Source organism: Natator depressus, chromosome 3 (genome assembly GCF_965152275.1).
Source record: "Natator depressus isolate rNatDep1 chromosome 3, rNatDep2.hap1, whole genome shotgun sequence".
In the NCBI taxonomy this organism is placed as follows: Eukaryota; Metazoa; Chordata; order Testudines; family Cheloniidae; genus Natator; species Natator depressus.
The window spans coordinates 116422364-116448690 of NC_134236.1; the positions used below are offsets into that span (position 1 = coordinate 116422364).

At 38.8% G+C, this 26327-nt stretch overlaps 1 protein-coding gene across 11 annotated transcripts in view; it reads right to left on the minus strand.

Annotated features, from left to right (window-relative positions):
- Positions 1 to 6860: 6860 nt before the first annotated feature.
- RGS17 (regulator of G protein signaling 17) overlaps positions 6861 to 26327 on the minus strand; it is a 72670-nt gene continuing 53203 nt past the window's right edge. For 2 of the 11 annotated variants that reach the window (XM_074948644.1, XM_074948642.1), the window contains exons 2-5: positions 15070 to 15168; positions 13538 to 13615; positions 11317 to 11551; positions 6861 to 7086 (exon numbers count right to left, since the gene is read on the minus strand). In XM_074948644.1, the coding sequence (XP_074804745.1) occupies positions 6898 to 7086; positions 11317 to 11551; positions 13538 to 13566 (453 nt within the window). In that variant the 5' untranslated portion in view covers positions 13567 to 13615; positions 15070 to 15168 and the 3' untranslated portion in view covers positions 6861 to 6897. Of the gene's footprint in view, positions 7087 to 11316; positions 11552 to 13537; positions 13657 to 15069; positions 15169 to 26327 lie in introns of all 11 variants that reach the window. The other 9 variants (XM_074948641.1, XM_074948637.1, XM_074948639.1 and 6 more) reach the window with 7 other exon arrangements.

Below are 26327 nucleotides of genomic sequence, written 5' to 3' on the forward strand. Positions count from 1 at the left end.
CTTCACTCGTGCACTCAGTGGCAGTGGGAAGGCTGTTGGAACTCCACAGCCAGGCTTACTCTGTTGGGAGATTTTAAGACTGGAAGGAACCATAGTGATCATCTAGCCTGACCTGCATAGCACAGGGTGTGGAATTTCCCTCAAACGCTGCCACACCACTTGCATAGTGATGGAAGGACCTCCGGCTTACTCTACCCTTCTGTGAATAACGACGAGAAGCTTTTGTGCATGTACCGAGGTTGACTCTGGAAGTAGCAGGGAGGATTTCTTCCCAGGATGAACTGCACAAGAACACACCTTGACTGAAGCTAGGGAAGAAGACAGATCATCCTATTCTCCCCATCTCCCCAATCAGCACTAGCTATTTCTTCCTTGTAAAGGCATTCTTTTCTCCTTTGGGGGCAAGCTCAGGGATCTAACCCACTCCCTTTCTTCCATTTTGTTGCTGTTCCATATGGGTAACAGTAGGAACCTCTATTATTCCAGCATAGAAACAATGTGAAACATCTGAGGGACAAGGATCTTATTTCCTCAAACTTCGGTATGACTTCGATATATGGTGATGGATACTGTAGATGAGCCCAAGCGCAAAGGCCCGGATCCTCCAAGGTAGTTAGGTACCTACATACCTTCAAGGATCTGAGCCTAAGACCCCAAAAAACACTGTGGATCCCACCTGGGTCACTTCAGCCCCATACTCACATCAGAGCAACTAGCCTCAAAATAAGGGCTTGTCAATATTGAAGAGTTTTGACAGTTATTCCAGTATAATCCTATGTTTACACATTTTCAGGTATAAGAATTTTTGTGTGTTTTATTTAGCTTAAACCCCTTCCTGAGCAACATAAGCTAACATGAAAAAGACATACTGGAATAGGAGTCAACAACTATGTTTAGACTGGTATAACTATATTTGTTTAGATTCATACCTTAAGTTATTTTTAAAAAGGATAAATAAGGCCCAAGTCAGTTTATTGAGGCGCTGGTAAGCACAGGTATGAAGTGTTTGTAATCCTATGTAAAAGCTGTACTAGGATTGGGCTCCTGTTAAGTATAATTTCAGAGTTCTTGGCCACTCCTCCTGCTATAAGGAGTCCTCAAAAATATAGTGGTGAAAGAACTTCCTTAAAATAGTTTAGGCATCTTTGCATATGTATCCTGTAGTTACAGCACATGCAAAAATTGAACATTCAGAGTAAAAGCAGAACTAAAATGTTTTGTAAGAAAGAGATAAGGGCAGTTTTCAAGAATTACTGAAGTAAAAGCTCAGTGGATACCAGTTTCTAAAACACAGCTCTGCTAAACACATTTTAATGCTCAATTGCATTGGAAATGTAAAAGATATACAAAGAAGTCATTTAGTAGGCTGTGGTGTGATAAAAGATTGTGGGATAACTTTATTTTTGCTGTCTGGTATTATCAGTTCATCCCTTCTGATATCTCCTTGTGTGCAAACAGTTTGCAATAAAGTCACTTTGTTTTGGATGACATCAGAAGTAAGACTCTCAGCTAAACTCAAAACATAAGTAGTTTAAAGAATATACTTTATTATGTTGTAAAAAGGTGAAATTATCCGTAAAATTGTATTAAGCAATAAACTTATAGTACAGCCATTGGAAGGAATCAAATTGAAGTATTCTGTTCTTCCTTTCATGTTCACATCTTACATTAACAGAAGTAAATAAGCATACTTTACAACTAAATTAACATACACCAGTAGAGTAACAGTAACTTCTCCCAAGCTTACATTAGTGAGTTTTCATTTCAAAAGATTTATTTTTTAAAAAAAAGTTAATGTAATGCATATGCATGTAAAGTTGCCAAAACAGTCAGAAATGAAAACTTGTAATCCAGATCCATTTTGGAAATCCACAGGAAATACATTCAACATGAGAAGGTGGTTTTGGATATTAAAATGAAGGGCTGATTAAAAATGGTAATTCTGCAATGTTTAGAAAACCATTTTCAGCAAGTCTGTCGCTGTGTACAATTGGATTGACAAAATACATTGTAACAGCAATATTTTTAAAAGAAGAAAATTAGACTTAGAGGATATGTAGCGAATGTACTGTCTTTGAAGTTAGTCTGGCATTAAGAAATAGCCTAAAGCACTGCCTCTGAAACCTTATTCATGCATGCAAAGCTTCTTTGTGATCCACTGGTATCTGTCAGTGGAGTTCACTTAAGTATGATGGATAATTTAATACAGTAAGCATCTCTGTCAAAGGGAGAAATGAAAAATGATGAAGTTTTATGGATTTCACAGGACCAAATAGTTGAGTTCCTATGAATGTTAGAATTTATGAAATTCATAACTACTATGTATAATTAAACACGCTTTGTGACAAATAGTCAAAAGCCAGGAAATTTAGAATACATGATGATATAGTGTAAATTAAAGCTTGTGAGGGAAAAAAGCCAGCATGAATTAATGACTTACTGTCAGCAGTTGAATTATCTGGCTTGTATCACAATTTTAAATTGCAGGGAAAGTTTTTGTATTGATATCTTAGTTTATGGGATAAGTAGGGTCAATTTCTGACTCCAAGTATCTCCAAGCTAGCATACTTGGGCATATATATTATATTTAATATATATGTCAGTGGGCATATATATTAAAAACACGGGTCTCATAAGCCTCACATCAAATGTTTTGTCTGCAGAGAATCTGCAGAACAGTAGCAACTTGCATTTGAAGGGAGCCTTATTTTGGGGTTGGTAGCCAGAGAGGAACAAGCAAGTTGAAACTGACATTTTGGTTATTCAAGTATGTAAAGTCTAAATCCATTCAGTCACCAGGTTCCATCAGCAGGTTGCCCGCTGTGGGTCGTTGGCTGTGTTAACTCTGCAAGGAGAAGGGTTACTACAGTCATTGATAACTGCAGGCCTTACTCCTTGTGGGACATGGATTCTGATTCAAAGGCCATTGAAGAAAATAGTCTAACAATTTCAGCGGGCTTTGAATCAGGCTCATTGAACACATGTCCTAGTCAGCCTCTGCAAAACAAGCCTTATAGGAAGCTCTTACTGTAATTTGAAGCTGCTTTCCCCTCTATGGCCCCACAGCCTGATGTATGGCAGCAATTCTATCCACTTGCTCTCCCAGGGAGAGCATCCCCCTCCATTGCACCTACCTTCACAGGTAGGTGCAATCTGTGTAGACATCCTGTGCCAGGGGGAGCAAAGATGGCTCCAAGTCAGAATTTGGACCATATTTATTTAACCTGAAGAATGGGGGTAGCTTCCTGCATACTGTTGACTTAGAGTACAAACCACTTACGCATGTGAGTAATTTAAACAGAACCATTTATTGGCTTCAATAAGACTATTTGGGCAACCCTAAGTTATTCACGTGTTCCCCAATTCAGCAAAGCCCATGTTTAGTTTCTTTGAAGCCAATGGGATTTAGGCATATGCCTAAATGCTTTGCTTATTCAGGGCCATGCAAAGGTGTCTGCAGGATTAGGCGCTATGATGTATCTGCATTTAAGCTTCTTTTTTTCTTTTTTAAAGCTCATGTTTATATTTTGTACTTGCATTTCAGTTTTTCATGAGACCAGAAGTGGCAAGGTATATACATATTTGTTATTCCAGTCTATAGAGTAAGCAGATTGGGAAGTTTAAAAATTGTATTGTACATTATATGTGCAAGTAAATCAGTTTTCAAGTTTAATAGCGTCTGTTTACATTTTTTTCAAAATACTGTACCAAAAGCAATGAGATTGTGTTATGACCTAATTTGTTGTCAATATCAATTTCAGAAATTTAAACAGTTTGAGATATCCAATAAGTTGACATGGACTGTAGTTGACTATTTGTATAATTTTGAAAACCCCAATTATTGAAGTTTATATTAACAGTAATTATATTAATATTTACTCCTTGGAAGAAAGTTTCTATGTCATAAATTATGGTCTGTTTATAAATCCCTGAAAATAGGGGATTTAGAACATAATCTCATTGCAATATTACACTGAAGACCCATGTAATATTTCTTAAAATGATGTAACAGTTTCCAGATATAGATTTCTGGAATGCCTATGCTAGAAATCAACATGTATTTCAGGGCCTTTATCTTTAGTGAGAAGTGTCCTAAAGGATGAACTGTCTGTTTTGACAAGAACATCTACTTGTCTAAAGTATCTTATAAAGATAGCTTATGGCTAGCAGGTCACCATGAAATGGTAACATCAAGAATATTCAAGTCTACATTTTTAAAGGCTTATACATGCAGTATTGTCTTGTTACACATTGTCTAGTTGTTTGCACCAAAATGCATTGTGCCTCAAACACTAGCAAACCTAAAATCATACCATATAAATATATATATGATGCTATATATGTATAGTACCATAGTAAATATCATTCTAACTAAATGGCACAATAGATATGTAGGACCAAATTTAATTCTAATTAAGAAAAAGCATCTTAAATTCATTTTTAAAATTGTATTTCACAGTAGAAGGAGGCAATTCTTCCTTGTTGAATTCCATCCTCCCCTTCAGGAAGAAAAGTTTTTTGTAAACATCATAGCTATTACTATATCAATATAATTGAATATTTTATTCATAATGGTAAATAGCTAACCAACATGAATAAAGTATGTCATAACACAACAACACTTTCAGACAAAACAGGTATTTATTAAAAGAAATGTTTATAAATATTATGTCTTGCATTTTAAACTACATTTTCATAAACAACATTTAAAAGTGCTGAATATAGTAGGATAGTCAGCAACGCCACTGTAAACAGAATTTTGTTTTCTGCCTTGCAGAATTTGTTTAAAATCCCATTTTGTCATACACTACAACATTTAAAATATTTGCATAGGGAATAAAGAATAGCCCTTTTAATAATATCCTGAATTCTATATAAGTTACAAAACCAAATGAGTTTAAGAAACAATTCTTCAAATTGTTCATATTCATCCAGAAAAAAACACACAGATTTCAAGTAAAAATAATAATTTAAAAAATTCCCCAAACCGGCTATTTGAAACATATTCTATAAATAAAATAATAATAATTAATAAGTGTGAGAGAGAGGTAGTAAAAAAAGGGAAAAAAGTAACCCCCAGAAAATAAACATCTCCAAATCCTGCAAGTTATTCCATGCAAGCAGATCCCTGTGCCTGTATGAGTCCCATTGACTTCAATAGGGCTCTTTACAGAGGTCGGCCCATCAGAAGTAATTTACAGACTGGGAGGAAGGGCTCAACATTTCAGGGCCAGATTCTGCTCCATTACAAAACGGTATAATCTGTCAACTCCAAAGTTAATGGAGTTACTCCATATTTATATGCATGTAAGGGAGAAGACTCTTGCCTCTCTCTAAGCCTTAGTATAAGGACGATGTTCCCAGTAATAAGGGCATTTTAAACTTCTATTCAAAGCCATTCTATCATTTATCTTTCAGGATAGTTTGCAGGGGATGCTAGCACTCAGAATATAGTTTAGTGTGCTGTAAGTATGAAGATGGTGTTTTGTAAGTTACAAGTTATCGTATCTTTAAACATCAAAGTGCATATCAAAATAGGACAATTTTTTTTAAAAAAGGCCAAGCCAGACATCTGCAAAAAATAGCCTGGCAGCAAGGTGATTTGAGCACTGTGCTGCCTTCTTAGTTCTGATTGTACTGGGCCCTTAATATTCAGAATTCTTTACCCAGGAAAGAAACAGGAAAGACACCTGTTAACTTCAACAGTTTTGCCTGGGTAAGGAGTGTAAGATCACAAGCCCTTGAACATTAATCTCCACAACCCCTTGTTTTCAAGGAGTTTTTCAAAATCAAAGAGACTACAAGCGGAGATAAGTCTTCCTTAGCCCCTCTCCCCCTTTGTAAAATACTACTTTTAAAAAAAACAACATCTTTTCACTGGATTTCTCTTTAAAAGAAAAATATCTTACAGGACAGATGCAATTCCTCAAAATGTTCTAAAATGCTCTAAAATGCTACATGTAGGCAATCTTTTATTAAACTTCTTTATTCAAAAACTAAATTATAAACTTTTTTTTTTTTGCTGAAGTACATAACATTAGACAACAGTGTTAGAACTGGATCGCCAGTCTTTAATAAATCAATTACAGTATCTGACATCTGAAGTGTACATTGAAAAACTTTGTTCTTATAACAATTAAACAATATCAGCGCATAAATCGTGTCACCCAGACATGGATCCCTTTAAGTGGTTTGTGCTTTCTTTTTTTTCGACATTGCAGACGCTAATGAAAATGCCAGTTTTGGCAGTGAACAACCAGAGGAATCCCCACTTTGATTTATTTTAAATAAACAGTGATAAATAGCTCTTTTTCCTATACAGAAATGTTGGCTTCAAAAAGTCAGTGTATTGTACTCAGTAGAGCATGTTGAATAATGCTACATGTGAAAAATTGGCTTTTTTCTGTGTTAGTGATGTTAAAAAAAAATGCAAGCCCCTTCCTGGTTTGCTGCAATTATTTCTATGTACCATAAGACTGTATTGCACAAAAAAGTTCTTAAATACAGATATAATTTATGTTATTGAATTAAATATTGCAACAAATAATTGGTATGTGAAGCAATTTTATCTTGCACATGCAGTGTGAGGATACACAAGGAGACTGTTCATAAAACTACAAATACATCATTGCAATCTTGACTGCAGTTAAGTGAAAGGAGTGTGAAACAAACGTATTTTTGGCAAATCCATCGTTCCCCTCCCCCGCAAACTCAAGCAAGGAGGACCTTGGTAAAAATGTAGACAGAGACCATAATATGTATTTGTTTTCTTCACAGTAGCCTGAGTAGTGCTAAACTGTAGTTCTCCAGGAACTCAGCGCCAGATGTTATTAAACTACTTTTATTCCCTCCCCCCCACCACAAAAAAACCCGGATTATTTCATCCAAAAATTAGAACTAAGCTTCAGAAGTAGAGCCTACAGTACTTTCGATGAGAGACTTGTACATCTGAGAGTTCAAAAACCTTGGGAAAGAGTCTCTGTGCATTAAGGTGTATATCTGAAGTTGGGCATCTTCATACATGTGTGGACTGGGATCCAACAAGTTTCTGTTGATCACTTCTCGCACCCGAGAATCAAGACTAACCTGAAGAGAATAGAAAGAGATGTCTGTTAAACAACAGATTTGGAAAGGGCCATATAAATATCTATATTTCATAGATCTTCAAAAAAAAAAATCTACAGCACACCAAGAGCTTAGTTTCCTTTTGTCAGTTATATTTTTTGTGTACTCGGCTTCTTCAAAAGTCAATTTTATACAAGTCTGAGTAAAACTACAATCTGAGCCTACCAAACACATTTTGATTTGCCCTGCTGTTTGTGTTCACATGAGGCATTATGAGACAAAGATGCCATATCTCACAGCAAAAATGCAGGGCAGTTAAAGCTATACATTAATATGGATCTCTTCATATATATTTCATTTTACATTGATCATTTTACTTAGTTTTTCTAAACTTAAAGATATTCATCCTGGGAAATACTGGATGACTCATTAAGTGGCTGAAATGCTTTCTCCTAGTTGCTTTTGTTCAGTCTTCTGAAATTTTCTGCTTACTGTACCATCGTTGTTGGTTTTTTTTGTTTTATTTTTGACACTATACTTACTAGTCACAAATTGCCAAAAGTGTTTTGGTTTTTTTATTGTTGTGCTAATGTTGCTATTAGTCTTAAGTCTCATTTTTTTTCTTCCATTCAAGGCCTTTTAGATTCTGGTAATTTCCTCTTTTAGGCAATTTTATATTCATATTTAACTTGGTAGCAATTTTGCAATTTCCACTTGAATTTCTGACATATTCCTTTTGTAATGAACTCTGACAGCTAGGAAGGACAGAGGCACATTGCCCCTGATATTCTAGTAAAACACAAGATTCATATCAGATTAAATAAAATATGGCTACAATAGGGAAAACTAAATGGGTCCAGTTAGGAAAATATTAGTTGTGGAGAAAAAAGATAGACCATGGATATGGAAGAGCCAAGAACAATTCGTTGCTTTGATCCTTCTATTTGAGCCACGCAATGAACTTCAACGGACCTATGCTATTTAGATCAGCTGAGGATCTGGCTCTATATATCTGCACTTTACCCATATTAAAAAAAATTATATTGTCCAAATATATTTAGTCCATATAAACCCAAAAGCAGCAGCGACACCCTGATGTTAGAAGACCGTTAAAGGTGTATGGTTAAGCATTAAAAAAAAAATCAGGAATGAATATTGCATATGCACTGCAATAAAGTCTTTAAATATATTACCAAATGCAATACTGGAATAGTTAAGACAGTAAGCAAGTTTTCTTTACAGCCTCACGAGCTACATGTAGCACCTTGTATTTTTTCCATTTTTTGTGTGCTTGTACTATTGTCATAATAGTCTAATACATCTTGATTGGCTTAATCTTTGTATAGAGTAAGTCCTCTTCTTCAAGATGCATTCTATAGTCTAATCATTTGTTAATCACAAGGCACTATTATGATGCCAGCTTAACTGCAAATATCAGATTCCTATGTATGCCAGCAAGTTTTTCCTATTACTTAATTTATTTACTCTGGAGAATATTTTGTCTTGTTTACTATGTACTTTCATATAAATGGCTGTTGTGAACTCTCTCCTATCATGCACACAGCACTGTGTGATGCAACATGCATAGCTAAAGCTGTAGACAAGATAGTGTATTGAATTATAGTACTGAAGAAGCAGCTGCAAAGGGCAGTATTGCAGCCTTGGAATTTGCTTGGGGCAGATTTCAACTCCTGACCAACTGTACTTCTCTATCCTAGACCTGAAATTCTTAGCTTTAAGTGATTTTCCTTTGGGTGATTTGCCTTTGAGTGCATGAAGTTAACAGTGTTAGGGTCTCATTTTATGCAGATAGCAGATTAATCCTCTTTGTTAGAGAAAGTGGCATCAAGTAGTCCTTATTGAAGATATTTGCTGGTGAGTGTTCTGGTGAAAATTGGTTGAGTTTATAGAATTTTTAAAACGAGTCACCTTTCACACCTGTAGTCTAGTTTATCTAGAATTTTCTCAATCACCCTGTAAAGTGTGCAGGCAAAGATGACTGCAGTTTGTATGGATAACTGATTGCTGGCTGTGACACTCTGTATCTTGGGGGAACACCCTGCACCTCCACATTCATATGATTGTGTGGTATCCAATGCAAAGTTTGTCATGTTGGGTGTCTTCAGAAGGCTCGTGATGCACTGAGCATTGTTGTTATAGTAATATTATAGGTTGTAATTTCATGTATACAGTTATGAGGCTGAAACTGTGTCCTCCTGGCTTAAAACAAGCCCAGGCAAAACTCTCCAGGAACAGAGGGGCAGTTCACACCTCATCAGGGCATGTATGGGACAAACTCAGCCCAGCCTCACAGGAACAAAGGACACTGGCCTACGCAGCAACAAAGGATCTGTTGGACTCTCGAGGGAGTCACCCCCCTTCCCTTGGTCAGTCAGGGACTATGATGAGGTAATGCTCACCTGATCCCGAAGTGGGGGGGGGGAGGAAGGGACAAAGCCAAGAGGGAAGAAAGAACATGATAAAAGGGAGAGATGTTTGCCATGCTCTTCCTCTCTCTTCCACCTCCATCTACAGACGTCACCACCAAGCGACTGAAGTGCTGATCAAAGGGGAGAGCCTGGCTGAAGAGCAAACAGCCAGCCTGTGGTGAGATGCATCTAAGTATGTAAGGGCACTGAAAGAGTTAAGATCAGCTTAGAATGCGTTTTGCTTTTATTTCATTTGACCAAATCCATTTTGTTGTGTTTTGACTTATAATCACTTAAAATCTATCTTTTGTAGTTAACAAATTTGTTTGTTTATTCTACCTGAAACAATGCGTTTGGTTTGAAGTGTGTCAGAGACTCCTGTTGGGATAACAAGCCTGGTACATATCAATTTCTTTGTTAAATTGACAAACTCATATAAGTTTGCATCAGCAAGTGGGCATAACTGGACACTGCAAGATGGAGGTTCCTAGGGTTGTGTCTGGGACCAGAGATATTGGTTAGTGTTATTCAGTTGCACAATCCAAGCAGCTTACATGCCAGAGGCTGTGCGTGAACAGCCCAGGAGTGGGGGTTCTCACAGCAGAGTAGGGTAAGTCTGGCTCCCAGAGTTGAGGACTGGAGTGACCCAGCAAATCACCGGTCCAGATAACACCAGGGGAACATCACACTGGTCTACACAACTTTTGCACTAAAGTGGTTTGTAAACAGCTATAGTTCAGACAAACCCATAGCAGCATAGGGAAAAGGGTGCATAGTAGCTGGGGCAAAGGTTCCCAGCCCACATGCCCCTGTCTAAGTGATTTCAAGAGGTCCCCTGCTTGCCTCTTAAGATCTACAGTAATGACAGGAGATGATTTGGGATAGCCATTGAAACTGAAGGGGATCTGCATGGAAAACTTTATGTACACAGAGCATGAAATTTGTCACCACTTTTGAGCTATTAAGCATGATGAAACTCAAATGCTACAGCAGACCTAAAAGCTGGAGAGAGCTGTGGGCTACATGATGGCTTAGAAAGCCATCTGAGTATTAATAAGTGAAAGAGAAAAACGTTATTAGCTTACTATACTGACAGTCGTCTCACTCAAAAACAACATAACATACTACAAGACAGAAGAAAGGCAAGATAATGACAATGGAAGCAATTACCTCTAGAAACCATCTTGGAGGATAAATGTATAGGGCCGAGTCCTCAGCTGGTATAAATCAATATAGCTCCATTGGCTTAGGGCTAGAATGGTTTACAAAAGCTGAGGATCTTGTTCAAAGTGTAGGGAAAGTAAAGGAACTAATTGTACTTGACACGATCCAAGCATTTATCTAAAATATTGAGAAAAAACAAACAAACCCCAACTGTGATTGCAGGACATCACTCCACACACAACTTTTTAAGTATTATTAGAGATTATTCATGAACATGTCCCATGGCTCCATTTCCAATTAAACACCAGGTATGGGATGTCACAGTTGTTAATTGGCACCATCTCCTCAAGCCTTCTTCCCTGGCTTACTCCCTATCTCTAAAAGGAATTTTCCACTACAAAAGCAGAGAACAACATACCACTGCTGGCCTTGTGATCACTGAGCCTTGCTTCTTTACCCAGAGATTTGAGAAGCTGGAGTGAATGGTGCCAAATGTCCCCAACCCCAACCCTGGCCCCTTTTCATTGGCTGGAGAGCCTCAGTGTGAAGAATCTGTCTGATCTAGCACATCAGGTATGTTTTCTGACCCCACCACATGAACCTGTAGCCCTGCCATCCTTGATTACAGCAAATGAAAGTTCAGTATTTCCAGCTTTACCTCTTTTGGTGAAAGTATAGAAATATAATCTTCATATATAAGCCTCGCCTTTTCTTCAATAACTTTCTTGTTCTGTTCCTTCTTTAGGTCTTCACATGCAAGCCAGAAAAGCAGGTTCTCTTCGCTGTACTCTGTTCGAAGAAACTCTCTGAAAAGGTTCCTTCCAGCTGGTGTTTTCATCATCTTGTCAAAATTCTGAGCCCAAGACATAATTTCATCTGCAGTAGGGTTTTGGCTGCAAAAAGAAAGTATCATTAGAATATGCTTCTGTTTTTGTAACAGTGTTTACATACATTGGGCCAAATTCTCCTCAGTTACACTGTAGTCAAGAACTATGAAAGCAATGGGGCTTCATTCATAACTATAAAGTTTTGCACTGTGTTCACTTCTGTATTCATAATCCCAATAGCAATTAAATTTGTCTTATTTTAAGAGGCAGGGTACCCTGGTTTTCTATTGATTTTTTGCTAATGTTATTTGTTATCCATAAAACTCAAGAATAAAGTGACATACTGCAAAGACACAGCAGAATTTAATTACTGCCTCTGTACTTAAAGGAGATTGGATTCTGAATGGTTGATAATGGATTCTCTTTCAAGGCTGGTTTAGGTGACATCTGATGTCACTGCTTGCTTCTGAAGATGCTAGGACAATCAGGTGCATCTGCATTATTTGGTTCAGCAGGGCTGAGAAGAACAAAGAGGCCCTTGACAGCCAAGGTCATACTAATGAGGCCCAACAAAATACCAATTGAGAGAGATTTTAAATTAGCATATGTCTCTAGTACCTAAGAGTTGGTAAGCTTCCCTTTGCTTGGTGCTACTGATCTGAACGATAATCTATTAGTACACAATTTGATGGGTAACACCAGATGCTACAGGCAAAATTGGATACAGAAGAAGGGGAAAAAAACCCAAACCATTCCCACCTTTAGAAGAAAGCTATTCCCAGTTTGTTACACTTTAAGCACTGGACAGGAGATCAGAAGACTACATTGTTTAATATATAAATTATAAACTTGAGGGTTAAGTCGTTCAAGTTATTTAACTACTATTAAATTTAGTTAAATTTAATACTGGGTACTCATCCTGTCCTTCCTGCACGATGGAAGCCTCTGAAAGTTCCAGTGTTTAAGAACTTTTGAGTATACGTGTCACACAATAAGCAGTATTCAACCATATGTCTCATGCTCAAATCCATTTACTCAACCTTTATTTTACAAGCAATACAGGATACACAAGTTATATAATATTTATACTTCCAGAAAGCTAACCTGAGCAAAATGGGTATAACTTTTTAGTTAAGTAATACAGACTCCATATTTTCTGTTTTGTCAGTCAGTGATAATTTCTTGGACTCAGAGGCCAGGATTCTCTTCTCAGAATGGTGAAAATAAGAAGCAACTCCACTAAAGCTAAAGGAGTTTGTGGCATGGATACATGCAGTGTCCACAAGACAGCACTTCCAGGAAGTACAGAAACAGGTAGAAGTAGGATAGAGAGTCTGGAATTTATTCAGACTTTAGGGATTGAGTAGGGCATTGAATCTGGTTTCATCCATTACGTTCCTTTTTTGTAACCATTAACTCATTGCTCTAAAACTGGACACTCCTTGCTTCATGAAGATTACAGTCTGGTGAAGATATTTGAGCAAGATGGCACTATGCCCCAGAGTTACATTAATTTAAGAAGAGAATAATAAGCAGAATCTCAAGTTCAGTAAGTTAAAGCTAAAATCCTTGCTTCAGCAGCTATTCCAAATAACTCAGCTGGATGCTAGGGAATTTTGCAGAGAGAAGGAGAAAAATTCCTGCTCCCCAAGGTCTTGGAACAGCAGCAGTTGCACTCCAAGTTGGAGCAGCAACTGCATGACCCTTGAATTTGTGTATATGGAAGGAGGGCCAGAAAATATGTAGTGACAGTTCCTCCACTCCCATCTTCTCTCCTCCCCACATGTTTGGGCAACAACGTTTCACAACCTTATTTAAACAGTTATTTTTGTAGGTAAGATAGGACTTGGAATGCCTTTACTCGCATTTCATCGTCATGTCCAATTTTACTGCCTTTTATCCAAAGATTTAAGAAGGGAACATCAGATAAGTTCCTAGAAGCCTCAGATCAAGTGAGGTTCTGATATTACTTGCAGCCAAGTTAGAAATACAGACATTTGATTTACTGGATAACTATTGTGAGCACTGGAAGACTTAACGTGACAAACTTACCATTCCTCTATGACTTGGATACTCTCCATTTTGGTTGTATGTGTTGACCGTCCTGCATTGTCCCCTCTATCTTCATTCCTAACAGTGAGGCTGCAATGTAGTACAACACTTTATTTTGTCTAGAGAAAGTTAATTTAAAATAATGACTGTAGCAATGCTCCAATGAATGGGGTATGTATATATTTAGGGCTACGTTTTCCAAAGTGATTTCACTCCAGCTTCTAAATATGAACCCAGTTTTGGGAGAGTTTTTTGGTCACAAATTTTTGCATGCCCCAGAACTCAGATTAGGAGGTGAAGATGCTATTTCCATATGCAATTTACTATAAGTTCATAGTTGTGCTCCCAAAGATTGGCATAAATTTAGAGGTCACTTTTGGAAAGATTGCCCCAAGTGGAGTCAGAATAATACTGGTAACAAGTAAGAGGAAAGGAAGGAAAAAAAAGAAAAGGGAGAGAGACTTTATTGGGCACTTACAAAAATGCCCCAGCAATGCTGGGGATTCATTCATTCTTTGAGGAACAAGATTTCCCCTACATTAAGATTATGTTGTGTGATTTCAATTACAAGATTTAGCATGTAGCTGTCCCATAGGAATCCTTTCCTCTTTAACCAAATTTGTGAGGACTCCTGGACACATTACTTTGAAAACTGACTTTTATTTTTAATGTACGGCCAACTTAGCAAATAGTGTGCTAAATGGATCACACTTCATTAAGTGGTAAGCCCTTTTGTCCATATGCCAAGTACTATTAGTTTTTCAAACCGATAAAATGTATTGGTTTTTCAGTAGAAAGACTTCCGTTAGCCTTCTGTAACTAGGAGCTGAGAGAAGAATGACTTTCCTTTTCTAAAATAAATAAATAAATACATCTTCAAAGCTAGATGAAAATGTAAAAAAAAATCTTCAAATATTTGTTCCTGTTTTGAATCCCATTTGCTTCATTTTTCTTTGCTTTCTATGAACATACTAGCAGGTGAAATTACGAGCAGGAACGTTTATAGAAACAATGAATTGAATACTGGAAGATGCTTACAGGAAGCAAATTTTGAATGGCATCAATATTTGCATGGGAACTCTGATTGTAAGAGTTAGGCTTGGGAACTGGAACATATCAATGAACAGTTTGTCCAATGGAAAAAAAACCCCAACCAATGTAGCTCACATTTTGAATATCAAATATCCACAATGCCCCTGATCATCTTATGTAGCTGCAAGTATAAAAAGTTTAAATAAAAAAGTTTCTCCCTCTTCGACTGAATTGAGAACCTTCCACTCACACTGAAAGAGAAATCCAACTCTGAGTCACTCTAACCGTAAATAAGGTTTCCCTCCACCCCTTCTTCACTCAGGTGCGTGATCAACACTTTTATCATCAGTTTGGCAGCGCTTATAAGTGAACTCAAGGGCTCTTTTAAAAATCCAAAATACAAAATTCCAAATATTGCAGATTACATATTAAGACTTAAACATTACAAAGATATACACTTTCAAACAAAGCTGCTTGAAATCAGTTGCTTCTTCACTTACCTGCCAAGACCTGAGTTCAGGCCCTTGGTTCTGCTTCCCCTGTTACAGCGTAGCAATGCAGCTCCTGTGCTGCTTAAGGTGTTAGGATGTCATCAACTGCTGCAGGAGAAACAACACATCCTGAACTCTGGGGTTGGCAGGTAAAAAGCCTTTTCCATCTCCTTTTGACCCATTTCCTGTCATTCTATAAAGGGAGCACCCACCGAAGCCATTGGGAGTTCCATGTATAGAACAAGAACAGAATATGGACCATCCACTTTTTACATCTTGTAATCTTTAAGTCCACACGTGTAACTGCTTGGGGTCAGTTTGTACCTGGTTAGAGCACAAAGGTTTATTGGGGGTGGGAGAAGATGTCACAAGAAGCTTCCCTCCCTCTGTCATGGCCCCTACACTCCTCTAGATCCCAGGGACTTCAGTGCCCCTGTGGTCACAAGTCACTCCATGGAGGAGATACAGAAAGGCAACTGGCAGCTCCCAGAGAACTCCACTGATTGGTGTAGGGTGGGAGCACAAAAGGATCGTATAACAGATGTGCTCTGTTTTGTGCTTCTGTGAGGGATTGTACCCAAGGCACAATCCTTCCCAAAGCTCCCCCGGGGACAATATAGCTTTGCATCACAGACATAATCCTGCTTGCTAGGTACATCAAGCCCTTATTAATTTATGATTGCAAACAGTTTTTTAAAAATAGTTAAAGCATTATGATTCACCACATCCTACTCATCTTATTCATGCAATTTTAATGGGAGCGCTCGCGTGATGGGTAAGATGAGGAAAATTCAGCCCAAAGAGAAGGAAATGACCCGTCTTTTTTCTTCTGTGATGTGAGCAGCAGTTAAACTGCACTGAGCTCTTCAGCCTGCCTCAGGGCTGAGCCACTCCAAACCACCCACACCCCAGGTTTTAAATGGGGCTCTAGGTTTCTCAGCCAAGAGGTGTAAGATTGTACTTAGTTTAAGTAGATATTTGGGGTCAAATGCTGCTTGATTTGCTCATGCAAAGCTTCTGCTGAAGTATGAGAATCAGGACTGGCTACTGAAGTTGGAAAAAAAATGAATAGGGTGGTGAGTACAAAAAAGAAATAGGAACCTAGACACCAAAGCAGTTATTTATCAGAGCAGTAACTGGGACAGGAGCTCTATATTTTTCAGATTTACACAGGTGTAACTAAGAGCACTGTTACTATGTTATTGTAACCAGGTGATTAGGCTGATGTCCTGCCCATTCATGGCTGTCATCAATTGGTATTTATACATGCATGATCTCAGTTATCATCTCCAAACAGTTAAGGTATTTTTGAAATCACTATATACCCATCAATGCACATTCTATACCTCTATAACATAAAATAAGGAAGTTATTAAAACCCTTTCCCTGGTGTCATTCAGTATGCTGCAGAGTATATGGAAAGTAGAAGTCAAACTAAGAGAGCATAGTCTAGTGCCATGGTGGGCAACCTGCGGCCCATGGGCCACATGCAGCCCACCAGGGCAATCTGATTGTGGACCACAAGACATTTTGCCGATGTTGACCATCCATAGGCACGGCCCCCCGCAGCTGTGGTTCGCTGTTCCTGGCCAATGGGAGCTGCGTGAAGCGGCGGGCCTCAGGGACGTGCTGCCTGCTGCTTCCCACAGCTCCCATTGGCCGGGAACGGTGATCCGTGGCCACTGGGAGCTGCGGGGGGCCGTGCCTGTGGATGGTCAATGTCAGCAAAATGTCTCATGGCCCTCCATCAGATTACCCTGATGGGACGCAGGTTGTCCACCACTGGTCTAGTGGGAAAAGCACTGGAGTGTCAAGAAATTCGTATTTTATTCCCAGTTCTGCAACCTGGCGCAAAATCCTATCACCTCTCTGCACCTGTTTCCATCTTATCCTATCCTTTGTGTTGTATGTTTAGATTGTAGGCTTTTCATGGCAGGGGCTGTCTCTTACTATGCATCTGTATGAGTAGCAAAATGAGACCCTGATCTTGGTGGGACCTCTGGACACTGCTGTAACATAAACAAGAAATTTATCCTCACTGCGGCCTAAGGACCAGATGAAGCTGATGGAACTTACATGCATCCAAGGACAGAATTTAACCCTAAAACTAGAAATCAGTGTTGTATACATTTAGTATCAAGAATAATGTATATTCTCGGCTAAACTTACTGGGGGCAGACAGACATTCTGACATGTTTCTCTGTAACCTGTTTGTTCTCAGGTAGTGTCTGTTTCACTGGGGTTAAAATTCATAGTGTTCACAGACACTTCCTGCTGCTGGGAAGTCTAATTATCACAGAATTAAGAGACTGGGAAAAAAAGATGGTAAGGTCATAGATATATATATTTTAAAGACAGACGGGACCATTGTGATCATCTAGTCTGACCTCCTGTAAAACACAGGCCCTGAATTAATTTCCACTTCAAGTCCAATAGCTGTGGTTGAACTAGAGCATATCTGTTGGAAAAAACATCCACTTTTAATTACAAAAATCACAGTAATAGAGAATACACCACAACCCTTGCTATGTTTCTCCAATGGTTAGTTACCCTCACTGTTTAAAATATTGCACCTTATTTCTAGTTTGATTTTTTCTAGTCTCAGCTTCCTGATGGAGGATCTTCTTATACCTTTGTCCTCCAGTTAGTTACTAGTTCCTGCATTGGCAGGGAGACTAAGAACTATGCCCTGTAGCAAGCAGTAGCGATGGAATGGTCATCCCCAAATCGAGACAAAACTGAATACATCTCAGAAGTGACTAGGGGCCAGATTCTGAAGCCACTGGAGCTAGAGATTAATGTAGTGCCATGATATTGCAGTGCATATGAGCAGATGACTATTGGCTTTTTTTTTTATACAGTAGAAAAGAGAATTAATAAGTTGTCTGGCACCTTACTTGTAAGTCAGCTGGAAGTTTTGAACCATAGGCTAGTGAAAACTGGGCAGGACAATGTTTATTTAGGAGCAGAGAAGCACGACAATGTTGCTCTATTATATGAAAAGATCACGGAAATACTAGTAAAATCCATTGACAAAGTTGTACAACTATGAATGATACAGCCAAGCAACCTCCAAGCTATGTTATACAGAACCTAGCTTGTCAATAAACCTCTCTCCTACCTCCCTATTGATCTTTGCCAGAAATAAACTTATCTGCTTCAAATTTCACACACTCAATCTTATACAGCGATAGATATTTTGCTTTTGAAAGTGAGAGGCCATAAGGAGAATACCAGTATTAGGTTTAATTCATTTAATATTTTCTGAACTTTTTTGGCTTGTCTCAGTTCCCAAGACCTAGAGACTCCATGTTTATTTGAACTTCACAAGAATTGGTACCCAGTGCTAGTTTTTTGGGTATAGAGGGGTTATGGGTATAGAGAGGTTTCTAAGCAAGATTTAGAAATTAAAGTTAGTTCATGCATGCACTTTGGGCTCTGCAGTATTAAATCCTCATGCTGGCTTTTATGGGACTGATGAAGCCTGCAGCAGCTGAATGCCAACTCTCTGTATTATGCACCACGTGGTTTTTTAGAACTTTGTATGGTGCAGCTACCCTGGTGCCAGCTTCAGAAAGCTCATGTTAGAGCAGTTCACATTATCTTCTAATCTAGGTGATGCATGTAGAGATACTTCTCAGAACCTGCCCCTGTTTTCAGTTGCTTGTAACTTTGTAAACTTTAACCATTCGAGCTGAAGTTTTCCATTCTGAGTGTCTGCCTCACACTGACTTTTCCTGGAAAGTTTCAGCAAAAAACAGTTTCTCCAAACAATTACAGGGGAAAATATATATTTGCCCATGTTAAAAAAAAATCCTACAATTGTTTCACTGAGAAGCTCTGGCACCTCGGTACGTTGAAACAGGAACTAGAAGTTTAGTGGGTTGCTGATGGTCAGAAATTCCTCTGGTGTCAGGGATGTGCCTTTTGCATTCTGAAAATATGCCCCCTTTTGGGCAAATTGTGAGCCTCTGAAAATTTAAGTTCAGACATGCTCAGTAAAGACTTGTTAAGAGTTCAGCAGCTTAATTTTCTGGAGGACCTATCTGCACTGAGCATGATCCAGCTCCTGACAGATCCCACTTGCTGACCAGACTGTGCATGCACCATCCTGGGCTGAGCGGGTCTTTTCCTGTAGTTGCTGCTCTGGAGACTGCAAAAAAATCTGCTGGATTTTAATAGTCTGAAAACTAAACTAGGAAACTTCACTCACTCACTAGGAGGACAGCTGAGCAAAGCATTTTTTAAAACAAAGTGTCATGTATTTCACTCCTGATCAGTTATTTTTGCTTAATTCTTCTCAGGAAGGTCTCTTTACAGGTTATATATTTAAGCTGTTCAGCTTCTTCCCTCTTAACATGAGGTTACCAGTCAGGATACTACCCCTTAATGTACATTCAAGGGCCAAACACTGATGTCCATGATCACTTGGGTCTGTGGCTTGTTGTAGTTTTGTACATATATGTTTTGTCTTCCACAATCACTAGTGTATTATTCAAAAAGGCTTGTTGGCCACCTGCTAGAAGACAGCAATTCAGACAGTGAAATATGCATGAACATGCACATCACCATGAACAGGCAAGTCAGTCTTCAGCATGCAGTTAAGAGTCTCCATGATTTTTAGAAAAGTTTTATAAACTTTAAAGGTCACCTCCTACTAGGCAAAACCTAGCAGGTAGCTTGAGGCAGGTTTCATTGTATTAGCATGCAATTAGTTTTGGCTCATGTTCCCTGAGCAAGCTCTCAAATATAATTTGACTTACTCTTCTCTTCCCATTGAGGATAGTGAGAGACTGGCAATTGGCTTCAAGGAGAGTAGGATCGTGCCTTTTATTTCTACATGTCAAACTGAAGTATAGTCTCTATTGGATACCTCCTCACCCTAACAGAACCCACAAAAGCAAGAAGTTTTGTTGAATTGTCTTCCTAAACCTGGGGGTAGGGAGGGGTAATGTGGCCTTGCATGAGATTCTGCAAGTCTTTCAATAAACTAGTTACAATGGAATTAATAGAGGAGAGAGTTTTAGCCTTTATTGTGAATTTCCTTGATTTAGACAGTGTTTTAGTTTTAATATGAAGTCGTGTTGGTACCATATATTTGTTATTGCAGTACACAATCTATGTACTTCTATAGAATATGAGTTTAATAAGAGTGTAGGGAAGAATATATTGCTCTGTACATTCATATGCATTTTCCTAATTAGATAACAGAAATTTATATTATAAGAAAATCTGGTTTTAAGTGGAGCCTTTCATACTCTCAGCATCTCAAATCCATTAAGATGTCATTAGATGCTGGTGGTGCTGCTGCCATGGAGGCAGACACAGCAAACATTATGCACCAAACTACAGTTAGCAGCCGTAATATTAGACTGTATTTTACTAAGGAACTTTGACCAAAACTCTGAAATTCTATCTCTTCTCACCTCAGCTCTGAATGTGCTCTGGAATCTCTCTGCTGCCAAGATAGCCAAAGATGTGGAGAAGGGACCCCTTTCTCTGTAGTATGGCACCTCTACACTCAACTTGGTACCATGCTGTCAGGTATGAGCCTAGGTGCCGATGTGGTACAGCATCCTAATAGTTTGTTCTACTTAGAAATATGCACTTATTTTCAGGTTTTGACGTTGTTTTTCCATATGTGCCAGTACTTATTACTTATTGGACTTCTGGCTAAGGGCAATACGTAGATAAATACTTCTCTGATGTACTGTATTTACTGAGGGACAACCAGTCCCAAATGTTCAATGACCGAGGGACAATCTCCACTCATTGCTATATTTTCTTTCTACAACCAACTCTCTGTAAAACTTTTCATGACTGATGTATCCTAATATTTGGATGCTGACACCTAAACTGTATAATTAAATTTATCAATCTACATTTGGGTTATTGTTGATTATGTACTATATGTATTTTATGATTTTTAAAGCACACGTTGTACTTTTGAATAATTTAAGCCCTATACCCAGATGTACCAATGCAATTCCCTCAACCTGTGCATTATATAATTTTAACATTAGCTTTAATAAAAATTCAGATTGAGAGTTTAGTCTTTTTCAGGTAATTTACAGTCACTATGATCATGTTTATAGAGAAAGATTTGAGTTAAATGGTACAGTTTGGGAGCCATTTTAACAAAATTTAAATTAAGAAATACCGGTTTCTCCTGGGTAATGGTGGGAGATACATTTTGAGGTCATTGATGACAAGTGTGAACTTGAGGACACACAAAAGCACACAAGCATTTTAAAAGGTCTAGTGATACAACACTGTCCACAAGGGGGCTTTACTAAACCCTGCTTATTTCCTAGTTGTCTTTCTCCTCCCAGAATTTCATAGTGAACACTGATGGAAAGAAAAAATTTTCAACGGACCTCCATCGTAAAGAAATCACACTGCTTTCATATGGTATTTACAGCAGAAGCTATTAAATCAATATTTTGGAAACTTTTAGTCTTCTCTCAGAAAAAGCGTCCTATTTTAGTCTCAAATGTCGAGTGCACTTTAAGAAATCCACTACCGCAATCTGGTGTACTAAATCCTCTTATCACTGATTTTTAATGGAATTATTCTGGTTCTATTTCAGCAGGGCTGGCCTCTGGTTCATGCCTTAGGCAAATATTGGACTTGGGGTGCCCTTACCGTACTCTGATCTCCGTCCCACCAACTCACCAAATCAGTCCACTTGTCTCCCTGTCAGTTTCATTTCTTCCTTCAAAATATTGTTGCTCTTTATATTCTGTTGCGTGCAGTGGGTATGTGTAGTTTCTAGACATGCCCCAGAGACCTTAGTACTGACTGCAGCTATTCTACAAGTGATTAGTATATTTGAAAGGCATAAAGGCACCTGTCGTCTAGGACCCAGAGAACTAGAAAGGATACTAATTTAAAGGGACATGAGGTGAACAGAAGCTTCACCATCAGAGTGGTTTGGAGTAGTCTTTTGGCAGGTGACTTTAGTGATTCCAATGCTATTCCAACAAGTGCACACTGGGTCTCAGGTCTCTGCTGCCTTACACTTTGTATAGCCACTTACATTTGCTTTGCACAGGGTGAGTGACTATCCAAGGTATAAGGCAGTGGAGAATTGGAGCCCATTAGCAAGTTGCCAAGCGCATGACGAGGGTTAGCTTTGCTAAGGCCACCAGCTTGTTACACTCTTGTTGCTTCTTTCACAATGGGGAGATATGACAGGAATGTTCCTGCTAAGCTCTCATAGTTTTATTCAAAAGCATTATTAAGTTTTTGGCTTAGGGGGTCTGCGTTTTTTATAAAGATTCCTATTATGATATTGAAGAACATACCTCCTTAATAAATTAAATAGGATTAAACTGATTTTGCACAGCATTGCATTCTATTTTGTTATGATTTTGAAATAACAGATTAAATGGTTAAGACAGACTTTCAGTCTTCCACTTCCAGAGATACATATTGAAACCTCCCGTAGGTCACCTACAGAGAGGAGCATATAAAATAGCCACCACACAATTTAGTACAGATAGTCTCTAGCAAGAGAGAGAGGTTCAAGACCGGATAAAAGCAGAGGTGTTGCTATTTAGGACTGAGGTGCATTGGCAGAGTTAAGTATGAGTGTTTATACACCTGCCTATACTCTTTTCAAGGCAAATTAGGGATGTTACCCCTTCATTTTCATTCAACCGTTCATTTTTTATTTATTTTTAAACACACTGCTGGGTTGTGATCATCACAGAAGTCTGTATGGATATAGACAGAAGTTTGCACTGTTTCACAATGGACTTTAATTGCTATTTTTCAAATTTTCCATAGAGCAAAGGGCCCAATCTTTGAGCCAGCATGTGCTCCCAACACAGAGACGTCAAAGGGAGTTGAGGGCACCGAGTGGAGGGTGGTAGTACCAGTACCTAATTTATAACCACGAATGCTGCCATCTGGCCATGCGTTTGTATTTTTGAATCATATTAAGATGACTAGATAAGACTGTCATCTCCTTTTTTCTGCCTTGATGAGTAACTGGCCTACTTTTAACAGAAGATTCTTCATCTTCTGGGTTTTATCTACTAGGAGTTAGCCTACAAAGACTCATTTCCATGATCTATCCTCATTTTTATTTAAAATGACATTTATTCCTGTTTCAACTGACATCTTAAACCGATTTGGAATAATACATAGTTACATGATAAACCTTTACCAGTTGGAAGCTATGCTGCTAACAAATTGACTGGAGCCAGTACCTTTTCCCTTTCAGTTAGGAACTAGTGTCTTATTTGGATAAGAATTTCTCCTGATAAAACTTAAATATTTAATGTCCTGTTATATGCCACTGTTGAATAAAACGGAAAACTTACAAAAATTCCCCTTGCTCCATTAAGGTACCATACAGAGTGTCCTAGTTCCCATTTTATTTTCAACTTAGGCCTATGTTAAGCCTCTCCCCTGGCAGCAGTTTTGTGTTTTTTCCAGGGTCTAAAGTCAATGCATCTTTGTGTAGCTATATAAAGGTCAGATGTGAAAGGAGAAGACAAAGCTTCTTCACAATATGTTCTGGACTGACATGGGGCCAACACTCCTACCCGATGAAATTCACACGAACTGCAATGTGAGCAGGACTCAGGTGCCCTAGCTCTCCAGTTTCTTTTCCAGCAACACAGCTTTGCTCATCTGTCCTGGTGGCAGAAAGTCCACCCGTGGCAGGACTATAACACTTCAAGCCTCCCACAGCCCGTACTCCCCAATCCTAGAGCTGAATGGCATTGCCCAGAAGGTAGGTGAGGTTGGATGTGAAGAGGGAGGGCTAGGATGCCAGCAAGATGTGCTGAATCAGCACATCTCCCTGAGGGTCTTCAAGCTACCCTCTTCTGATGGAGAGGGTACCTCCACTCCTTGCCTTCTTCTCAGGGTTGCATTTCTCCTCAAGGTCAGCTACCCCTACATGCATAAGTGGTGCTGCAACAGGCTGGAATCAAGATCATTTTCTAAAATTAACTTGGTTTAGTCTTAGCTCTCCTTCTAAGAAACTACTGCCAGCAGCTTAGGTGTCGCTGAATAAGATTAAGGGTCATGTGACCCCACGTATTTACTCTTCAAATCAGGGGGTCTGATTTTTTGCACCCCAATTTTCCCAGCAATTTCCAATTGTTGGTTTCAAATGGGGCCCATCAGATTTTCATTGTGGGGGATTTCAACTCTCCCTCTTATTTTCTGGGACTTTGCTATCAGAATGAGGGGGGTTCTGAATTTAGGACTATTGTGTACATAAAGGTCTTTCCATTTTGTTTTGTGACACTTCAGTTTAAGTTATGGACTACCTGCTAATTCCATACATTTAGGTTTTTCCCCTCAGCCCATCCTTCCTGGGTTACCACAGATGGACAAGTCACAGTAAATACAGACACAAACCTCAATGCATCTCAGAACTAACGTGAACTTTTGAGGTCAGAAAAATTAGGTTACAGTTTCAGAAACACACCCCTTCCCCCCACTACCCTAACAACTGGCCAATAACAGTGCAGCAATTTCCTAGAGTACTGCATTATAGTGTCTGTTCTATATTCCTATATATTAGATTCCTATTCTGGATTCTCCAATTCATCTGAATCAAAACTCAAATTCACAAGTGGAATGGCTTTAAATGCCCCCCCCCCCCCCCCCCGTCTCCAAAAACCCCAAATCAAATAACTCACTCTTGTTCTGAAGTTATGGTGGAATAGTTACTTAAGTAGTTAAGTAATGCACTTGGTACCCAACTGAACACCCATCCCTACCTTGTGTAATCATTTACACAAGCACAGAGTGGATATGAAGTACTACCAGTCAGAATAGTACCATTTTACACCCACATTGCACTGGTGTAAGTGACAATAAGGTGCTGGGCAATGATCTGTCAGTTTCTTGGGTGTTATCTTTGGAGTTCTTCAGCCCAGATCTCTCTCTTGCTTAAATCACACATGAGAAGTGTTTGTTAATCTCAGGCTACTAATTGCTGGAAGTTTGCCCTTCTCATTAAACCAGAACACATTCTGGCACAGTATATCGGGCAGGCCCCAGGTCCAAAGGTTTGCAAGGCAGATTGCGATGCCCTGGGAGAGTTGTGTAAACAGTGTGCACAGAGCCACCTGTTTCTAGCCTTGTTACAAGCACTAAATATTCATAAGGCTCCAGTAAAATCAGAAGGAAAAATCCTTGCCCCTGCCGAATGATGACTGAAGAGTGAGCATGTTTATTTTTAATGTTACACTCTAGGATTATACATGTTTTTCCCCCCTCTGCTGTTTCCCTTTGTGGTACCCTGTACCCTGTTGTGGTACCAGCTTTCTTTCTTTCTTTCTTTCTTTCTTTCTTTCTTTCTTTCTTTCTTTCTTTCTTTCTTAGGACAAGTGTTTGGAGTATTGCTTAAGTACCATTAATTTAACCAATTAAGGCATGAAAAGAGTACTCTAACAGTCAGAATGTCTTCTTTTTGGTTGTCCAAAAGCTGAAAGTTAAGTTTTCCCATTTTAAGTAGTTTGGAGAACCTTGAGTGGGGCCAGTTTTCAGGTGTTTCAAGTAGTTAAATCTTTGCCCTGTCCCCCAAGTCTTGTGATGCAAAAAGAGAATGTTTGCTAGACAGCTCTGTCTAGCAACCTAGAAACTTTGAGTTAATGGATCCAAAGAGAAGATAATTTAGAAGATTGTCTGCACAAGAACATTTTCTGCATAGTGTGAGAATTAGGCCCAGATTGTGAGTTTTATTCAGATTTTACTGGTTTCATTGGGAATTTTGCTTGAGAAGGGAAGCTCAGGTGCACTCCCTGATAGTTACTCTGACACAGATCTAACAAGACTGGCCCATGGAGGTAAGAGGCATGAACTGAACCAGCTAAGCCCATTGTGACCTAGAATGAATTAATTCCCATGGAAGAGAGGTGATGTTTCCATCAAGGTATTAGACCTGATCAAAAAATGGAAAAAAAGAACTGTGAACTATTCTGAGTTTGTTTAGCAGGGTTTGAAATGGAACAATTTCTATTCAACATTTTTTTAAAAAAATCGACTTCTCCCCTTTCCCCTCCCACCCCCATAGTGTAATAAAATGGAGTAGTGTCCAAATTTCTTTTCCATTCTAAATCTCCAAAGTCAGAAATGTTGACATGAGTGGTGCCTTTCCATTTTCCAGAAGAGGAGGGTTCAGGAGATACCTTCAGAAGCTGTTTGAATGAAGGCTTTAAAAAACAGATAAGGCCTTTTAGCCTGGGAATTTGTATCAGGCTTCCGGACCAAGGAAGGCTTTGTGGCTAGCTTACTCT